Source organism: Cucumis melo, chromosome 3 (assembly GCF_025177605.1).
Source record: "Cucumis melo cultivar AY chromosome 3, USDA_Cmelo_AY_1.0, whole genome shotgun sequence".
In the NCBI taxonomy this organism is placed as follows: domain Eukaryota; kingdom Viridiplantae; phylum Streptophyta; class Magnoliopsida; order Cucurbitales; family Cucurbitaceae; genus Cucumis; species Cucumis melo.
Window position 1 is genome coordinate 5,905,148 of NC_066859.1, and position 8,862 is coordinate 5,914,009.

The 8,862-nt window shown below is 37.7% G+C and overlaps 1 protein-coding gene across 1 annotated transcript; it reads right to left on the bottom strand.

Annotated features, from left to right (window-relative positions):
* Positions 1-6,071: 6,071 nt before the first annotated feature.
* On the bottom strand, positions 6,072-8,616 carry LOC103485738 (stearoyl-[acyl-carrier-protein] 9-desaturase 6, chloroplastic). The gene is made up of 2 exons (XM_008443434.3): positions 7,931-8,616; positions 6,072-6,821 (listed from the first exon to the last, which is right to left on the bottom strand). Exons 1-2 carry the CDS (start codon positions 8,534-8,536, stop codon positions 6,249-6,251), a joined length of 1,179 nt encoding a protein of 392 aa, XP_008441656.3. The 5' UTR covers positions 8,537-8,616; the 3' UTR covers positions 6,072-6,248.
* Positions 8,617-8,862: the final 246 nt, after the last annotated feature.

The following is an 8,862-nucleotide window of genomic DNA, read 5'->3' on the forward strand; positions in this document are numbered from 1 at the left end:
TGATTTTATTAGACATCAAGAAAATATCTAATGGAGATATTTATTTGGGAAAAAGATTGAGGTGGTTGGTTGATTTTGATTTTTTAATGGAGATTGTTGGGTTTAAATAAAAAAGAGATTAAGTGGACTTAATTGATTAAATTAGGAAAAGAGAAAATAAGAATAATAATAAGTATATTTTTTTTCCTCTTTAAAAGGACCATTTGGACCCGTGCAAACCACCATCCCCTTCATTGAGAAAGGAAAGAAAAAAAAACCCTAGTCGCCACTCCGCCGCCGCCGTCAGCGGATCGCACCGACCTAGTCGCCGCCAACCCAGCCGATCGCGCAGCCGAGCGAAACGCCCGTCGACCCACGCTTCCAACTGCCTGTCCTCCGCAGATCAAAGCCCGACCCGCGTCTCCTTTGCCTGGAAGCCATCGGCGAGCAGCCGCGTCTCTGTCAGCACCTCGCCGCCAGTCGTCGGTCGTTGCCTCGTCGTCACGACCGTCGATCGCACGTCCAGCCGCTCCGCGTCGCTGCCCCCGACCCGTGCGTTTCGTCTCCACCATCGCTTGAACCCGAAAGCTCGACCCGCACGCCCGTGACCCTATTACCGCGTGAACCCGACCCGACCCGTGTCTCTTCTTCGCAACCCGAGCCGCGCCCGCACCCATCCTTGTCGAGTCGCACGCGCGTTGTGCCTGTACCGTAGTCGAGCCGCAGGCCCGTGTGAGCCGTGCGCGCCCCTGTCGAGTCGCGCCTTCTGCCGCAAGCCGCGCCGCGTCCCAACCCAGCCGCTTCACCTGTCCCGAGCCGACCAGCCGATTCCTCTCTCCAGTCGAGCCGGTGGAGCAGCCAAGCTCCTTTTAACCCCATTTTGACCTATATTTTTTCGATAAGCCTCGGTTGGTTTGATTTTGGTTTTAATCTACCCAGCTAAGGTTATTTTGACCCTAACTAAGTAATTGTTGGATTAAATTGACTAGTTAATTGGAAGCCGAGCTGGAAATTTGTCCAACTAAGTCCAAACCGAGTCGGCCTTAATCTTGGGTAAGTCACTTCAAGTGGATTTTTGGACCTAAATTCTTTGAGGGTTAAATTATTAAATTGTGGTTTCCTAACCATTTAGAACTTTCGCTGCTTGGGGAGAGTGATTTTACTGCTAGAACTTGTTGAGCAACCTCCAGGTAAGAGATTCTCCTACTAGACCTCCGAATTACATTACAGAGACCGCATGTATGAATATATGGTTACACATGATTGATAGCTAAGTATATAACTCGAGGTTATTGAGAGAGAGACTGATATTGAAATTGTGCTTACCGGTTGACTTTATGGTTAGCGTGATTAGTACGTCGACGTTATCGCCTCTGCCCTAATGACATAGTTTTTGTGGTTGAGAATGACATGATATAATATGTTATGGTTTGATATGTTTAGCATGATTTGACGTAATTATGACATGTTATGATAAGTTATGATGTGATTGATGAGATGTTGTGTACATGCTATGGGTAGGGTGTATGTTAGCTTCTTATTAGAGTCGTACCCACATGGGTGTCCTTCGGGATCACCACTATTATGACATAGACATGATGGAGAGACCCGACGGGGTCGCTCACACCTATGACTGCGTAGTCTGACATTGACATAGACATGACTGAGTGATCCAAGTGACCACTCACAGCCCGATCGTCTTAGGTATTCCCTTGGGAATCACCAAAGACCAGCTTGTTCCTACAGGGGAACAGATTGCATGTGTTCGAGGACGTGCCAATTCAGGGGTACCACTTTTCAGGACTCTAATAGGAAGTTAATAGGCATCTAATGGGACTAGTTGTAGGTCCCTTACTGAGTATTTTTATGCTCACTCTTTCCATTTCCATTTTTCAGGCAGAGGTAGAGGTAAGAACAAGGGCAAGTTGGCGAGTGACCAGAAGTGATCGTGGCGGGCCATAGAGATACGTTTGCTTCCGCTTATGCCAATTAGTATTGCATTTTTAATTCATTCTTTATTGATTATTTTATTTCTTTAAAACTAGATAGGGCCCGAGTTAGGACTTTATTTTATACTTATTTCCTATTCCCTTGATTATGTTTTTTTTTTGTGAAAATTTGAGGTTTTGTCTTATTCTATTTTTTTAAAACTTTACAAATTGATTTACCCTTTTTAATTAGTAATGGCTTCGACTTAGTATAAGGAGTTGGGTCGTTACAGTATTTGTCTATGTAATGGCTGGGCGGCAAGAAAAACAGAGATTCAATAAAGAATAGGGCAAGAAAAACAGGGACTGAAAATACAATTATAACATTTGAATCTTAAAAAAAAATTGTCATCGAAAACGTTTTCTTGACAGTTAATTAAAGTCATGGTAGGTGAAATGATGGTAGTTAATAAGTATCGTAAATGATAAATAATGACATTTAATATCTGTCAAACAAGATTAATACTGACACTTATTCGCTGTCATAAAATATAAACAATGACAGTTACTATCTATCATAAATATAAGTAATGACAGTTATTATCTATCATCAAATCTAAATAATGACAATTATAATCTGTCATAAAATAATAGATTCGTGACATTTATTTTTTGTTATAAAAAAACACATTTCGTGACAGTTTTGTAGAACTATCATAAAATACTTTCCATGACTGCAAAAAATTGTCATGAAATCTTTCTATGACAGCATTTAACTGTCATCGTAAGCCTTTTTTCTACTAGTGTCTAGTGGGGGATCAAGTTCTAGTAGTCTACCTTCAATTTAGGATCTAAACCCAAGACAAGGAAGTAGATCCTGAACCTAGAAGAAGCAAGAGAGCTAGAAAAGTAAAAGATTTTGGAGAAGACTTCGAAATGTACAACGTAGAAGATCCAAAAGATCTAACAGAAGCATTATCCTCAATAGATGTCAATTTATGGCAAGAAGCTATCAATGATGAAATGGACTCTCTTGAATCCAATAGAACTTGGCACTTAGTTGACTTACCCCATGGATGTAAAGTTATAGGCTACAAATGGATTTTAAGGAAGAAACTCAAACTTGATGGATCAGTAGATAAGTATAAGGCTAGATTAGTAGCAAAAGGATTTAGGCAAAGGAAAAACATAAACTTCTTTGATACTTTTTCCCCGGTCACTAGAATCACCTCTATTAGAGTGCTGATATCTATATCTGCCCTGAACAATCTCTTAATCCATCAAATGGATGTTAAAACTGTTTTCCTAAATGGTGATTTAGAAGAAGAGATTTACATGGAACAACCTGAATGTTTCATAGTTCACGGCCAAGAATTCAAAGTTTACAAACTAGATAAATCCCTCTATGGCCTACAACAAGCTCCCAAGCAACGGCACGAAAAGTTTGACAAATTATTCATGTCAAAAGGATTCAAAGTAAATGAAAGTGACAAATGTATGTACTATAAGACTAAAGGTAGGCTATGCATTATCATATGTCTATATGTAGATGACATGTTAAGCTTTGTATCAAACTTGCACGTCATAAATGATGTAAAATCTATGTTGAGTGTAAACTTTGACATGAAAGACCTAGGTGAAGCTGATATAATCTTAGGCATCAAAATTACAAGAACTAAAAATGGAATTTCTTTAGATCAATCTTATTACATAGAAAAGATTCTCAAGAAGTACAATTACTTCGATAGTAAACCAGCTTGTACACCTTATGACTCTAGTGTGAAATTATTCAAGAACACTAGTGACAGTGTTAACCAATCCGAGTACACTAGTATCATAGGTAGTTTGAGGTATGTTGCTGATTGCACTAGACTAGACATAGCTTACGCCGTAGGATTACTATGTAGGTTTACCAGCAGACCCTGTCTAGAACATTGGAATGCGATAGAGAGAATAATGAGATACCTTAAGAAAACTCAAAACCTAGGATTACATTATAACAATTTTTCCACTGTACTTGAAGGTTACAACGATGTTGATTGGAACTCCCTCTCAGATGATTCAAATGCTACAAGTGGCTATATTTTTAATATAGCAGAAGGAGTTGTGGCTTGGAAATCCAAGAAACAGACAATCTTAGCCTAGTCAATGATGGAGTCAAAGATGATAGCACTAGCTACTGCTAGTAAAGAAGCAAGTTGGCTTCAAAGCTTGCTATCAGAGATTCCTACATGGGAAAGACTGACACCAGCCATATTAATCCATTGTGATAGTACTGTAGCTATCGCAAAAGTTCAAAATCGTTACTATAATGGTAAGAGACGACAGATACGTCGTAAGCACAGTACCATTAAAGAATTGCTCACTATTGGTGCAGTGATAGTGGATTATGTACGATCTGACAATAACTTGGCTGATCCTTTGACAAAAGAACTCGCTAGAGAAAAGGTTTTTAAAACCTCAGAAAGAATGGGACTCAACCTATTAAAACTTGAATTACTGTGAGGTAAACCCAACTTGAAAGACTGGAGATCTCAAGAAACAAGTTCAATGGGCAATAACTGATCACAAGTAAGATGATGAGAATCATGCTAAATATTTAAAAGTCTCATTCTTATGTTTTAGTGATTAGCATGACATCTTGAAGCGTATGATGAGGCTGAACTTTTTTCTTAATGAAATCTATACTTAATATCAAGTAGGGTACCTAGCTATAGGAGTACTCTTGATACATTAAACTTTGTGAATGTGGAAGTGAGGGTCGCTTTCGATGGAACTCTAGGCAGATTCCTAGAGCATTCATTAAACTGGGATATATGTGCAAGGCCATAAAGCACGGGCTATTTTAGAACTTCACTCAAATAATGTTGTGTGCGCGATAGCGTTAGAAGTAAAATTCAAAACTACGAGTTACTTTACAATACTTTAAACTACTGTTACTGCGTAAAGGTTCAAGTCATCAGACACTTTTACTTAAGCACAGCATTATAGAGACAGACACTGCTCGATGAAAATGTTTTTAAAAATTTTCAAGTGAGGGACTGATAGTAAAAAATTTTCAAGTGGAGGATTATTGGATGAAAAATTGATGAAAATTTTGTAAGGAATTATGAAACGTTTTAACATTTATTATAAATTAATTTATTGACCGTTAAATGTTACAAAATTAATTTTTTTTACCATTAAACGTTACAAAATTAATTTTTTGATCGTTTGACCGTTAAGAATTAAATTGACCGTTTACAAAATTAATTTTTGACCATTGTGAATATGACCGTTGGTAATCCGCCCACACTATAAATAGATCTCTCACTCTCATTCTCAAAAACACACAACAAAACATTCTTCTCATTCTTACAAAGTTTTTCGAGCTGTGTTCTTTTTTGAGTGTTTTGGTTCCAATTAGTTTCTGAGCAAAATTAGTTGACGGAAAATGGTTGTTTTATCTTGAGGACGATGAGACATAATTCTGTTTGCACAATTCAGAGTAGAGTCGCGAAACGTCTTAAAGAGAGTGTGTTCCGCGACTCAGCCTTTCACAAATCCAGTTTCTGTTTTTGCAGTCTCTGTTCCTTTTAACAATTTGTTTAATTGTTGCCTTGTTTCTTTCACCACTATTTGTCGGACTTTGACGATTTTTCGCATTGAAGACCGAAGTGCAACAACAAAAATGGATTAACTTTTTTATGGAAGTAACATCTTGTCAACAAAGTCTAACAAACTATCCTTTTGTGGAAATAAATCAAAGTTGAACAAAGTTTAGGAAGGAAAGAAATACCTATAAGAGAATTATTATGGAAAAAATTATAAAAAAACAATTGTGATTATTTTTATGTTCATTCATGAAACAATGGTCACACATAATTTATTTCAATGATAATTTCGCTACCCTTTTCTTTAGACATAAGAAAATATATGCGACAGATATGAGAATATACGGTAAAAACATGTATGAATTGACAATTGATCTTATGCGCAAAAATAGAAAGCGGAGTATTTCAATTCCCTTCCATTACCTAATGAAGAGTTATGGTGACAGATGCCCGGAATCTCTCTCACATTGCAAATAACATCCTACAATTCACAATCACATTCACATTTACTCTACTCCATATACTTGGAGACAATAACATCTTTCCTAATACCTCAAAATGTCATAGTTAATTTATGGAAATGTCATAGTTTTTAGCGGTTTCTTATTTATCATAAACTTCTTTTCCTTAGGAAGACAGACCATTCATTCTACTAAACAAAATTTCAATTTTTTTTATTTTGTGGAGTTTAGAATTCTAATTTTAATTTTACACGAAGCGAAAACAAAGCTAACAACTGAACAACCACCTAGGAGAGAATGGGAATTTCCTTATTAAAAATCCAGCTAAACTTGACCCCATGGGGCTTCAACTTCTTAGCCCGCTCATCGGCTCGCTCCTGAAGCTTCCTAATCCTCGGCGCCAACCCACAAACGAAATCCTGAGCCCGTCGCCCCTCCCCCGTCAATCCCTCCACCTTCTCCAACCCCCACCGCTCGATCAGTACCTCCAGAATGTCCGCGTAGTCATTGGCCGTGTAGATCCCAAGGCGCTGGGCAACGGCAGAGAAGTGATCGAATAGCCTCGGGTCCTGCCCATCGTACATGAGGTGAGCCGGCATGGTGATCTTCTTCTGCATCATGTCAGCTATTGCCAGCATGGCACCCGTGGGGTCCACCTCAAGAAGCTTCTGGACGATTCTGGAATATGCGTTCTCGTGGCGCTTCTCGTCGGAGGCGATGGTGCCGCAGATACGTGCAAGGACTGGATCGCCGCGGTGTTTGGCCAAGCGAGCGGTGTTGCCATGAGATATGAACGTGGCTCGCTCTTGAAATGAGGTGTACACGAATCCTAAGTATGGGTTATTCTCCGTCCCTGGATCCTGCCCACCTCCCACGTATTCACATTTCATCTTCATTACTATATAATTTTATTCATATCTCCTTTTTCTTTTTTTAAATTAAAAAAAAAAAAAAAAAAAAAAGGTTAAGAACTAACATCCCCAGGATTGTCGTTGAAATTCTTTTTCACCTTCTCCTTAATTTCTTACTTCTTACTTGTTTCCTTCATAAATTAAATTTAATTAACCCCGCCCTTGCTAACTATCATGCTATTAAATTTTGGAAAGCATTCGTATATTCAATCTAATTCAAAGTAAATATTAATAAAAATACGCCTAAAATAATGCCTTTGTACTCTCAATTTTGTTTTCTCCAACTTTAGACTTTTTTTAAGTTCAATATTTCTTTAATTTACCCTCAATCAAATAATAGTAGGTAATTATAATATATTATAATTTTTAGATTAATTATTAAATATGACCTATTAAACTTTGACACATTTTACCATATTTACAAATTTTAAAATTATTTTATATTTTATATTTAATTGTTATATACTTGCAAGTATCCATAACAGTAATAATTTTGGTTCTCTGACTTCTTCTTTTTTTTTTTTTTTTTAATGAAAACATTAATAAAAGATAAAGAAAAATGTTATGAAAAGAAAAAAAAAACAACCTGGCTTAAATTGGACACACTTGAAAACATAGCAACTAAAATAACATTTGTGTAAAAAACAATATTGAATTATAACACCAAAATAATATTTTAAATAAAAACCATTTAACTATTCAATACTTATAAATGGTCAAAAATAGAAAATTTGATAAAACTAAATTAATAATTACATGTTATAAATACACTTCAATTAAAAGTTTGTTCTAATTTCTTTTTTTTAAAAAAAAAAAAAAAAAACTCTCATTTAGTCTAAGTAGATCATCAACTTTATTTGTATACATCTTTAACAAATTCAATCGTTTTTTTTTTAAATTGAGAGTGAATCTAGTATAAATAAAATTGAAATTTGTGTATGACAAATAAAATAAAATTTTTAAAAGTGTTTAATATAAAGCAGTTTTTTCAAAAAGAGAAAAGTCAAATTGTTTTTGTTAAATTAAATTAGAAATAAACGGTAATTAATTGGTCTCACCATGCCGGCGCCGATCAAATACTGAACAGTCCGTTCAATCATCATCATATCAACTCGACCGGATAAATAAAGGTATGTCCGGAGCAAGTCGCCGTGCCGGTTCTCCTCGGCGGTCCAATTCCGAGTCCACGTGGCCCACGGGCTCCGGCTAGCCCCAGTCTCATCCTTAACTCCATCCAGCGTATTAATCATCGTCTGATAAGTCGGCAATGCATCCTCCGTAATCATATCCCCAACCAACACCACAAAGTACTCATCCGGCAGCTCCGCCGTCCGTTCCCGCAGAGCCCTAACTTCCTCCAGAAATTCCCCGTAGGGCAGCGTCGAATCCGGCAAGAAATCCTGCGGCTGCCAGCAGTCATTCACCGGCTTCAGCAGCGGCAGCACATTCTGGCTCGCCCATCCTTCCAACGACTTGAACACATCAATCTTTTCCGGCGGCATTGAGTGCATTCTCCGATTCTTAACCAGAGCCGGAGCCGCAATGGCTGAAATTGGATGTAGGGAAGGAGGGAATCTGAGGCGGTAGAGAGGCGGGGGGGAGTTGAGGCGGAAGGGAGGGAGATTCCGGGTAAGTGGAATGTGGTTTGAGGTAAGTGTTTGCATGACGATGATGGTGTGTAGTATTATTTCGTGGAAGTAGAAATTTGGGGCAATTGGAAGAGGGAAATGGCCTAATTTATTTATAAAGGGAAGGGGGGGGGGGGGGGGAATTGGGGATTTAATTTTATTTATTGAGGGTTAAGGGTAAAATGGTAATTTAAAGGGGGTAGAATCCGGTGGGTGCTGTGGTTTTACGAAAGGCAGGGGGAGAGATTCGATGGGTAAGAGAGTGGCCAAATAGAATTAATGACAACTCATATTTTTTTATCAAACTTTCTTTTTCTAATTCTTTTTCACCATTTTTATAATTTACTCCATTTAAAAACAAA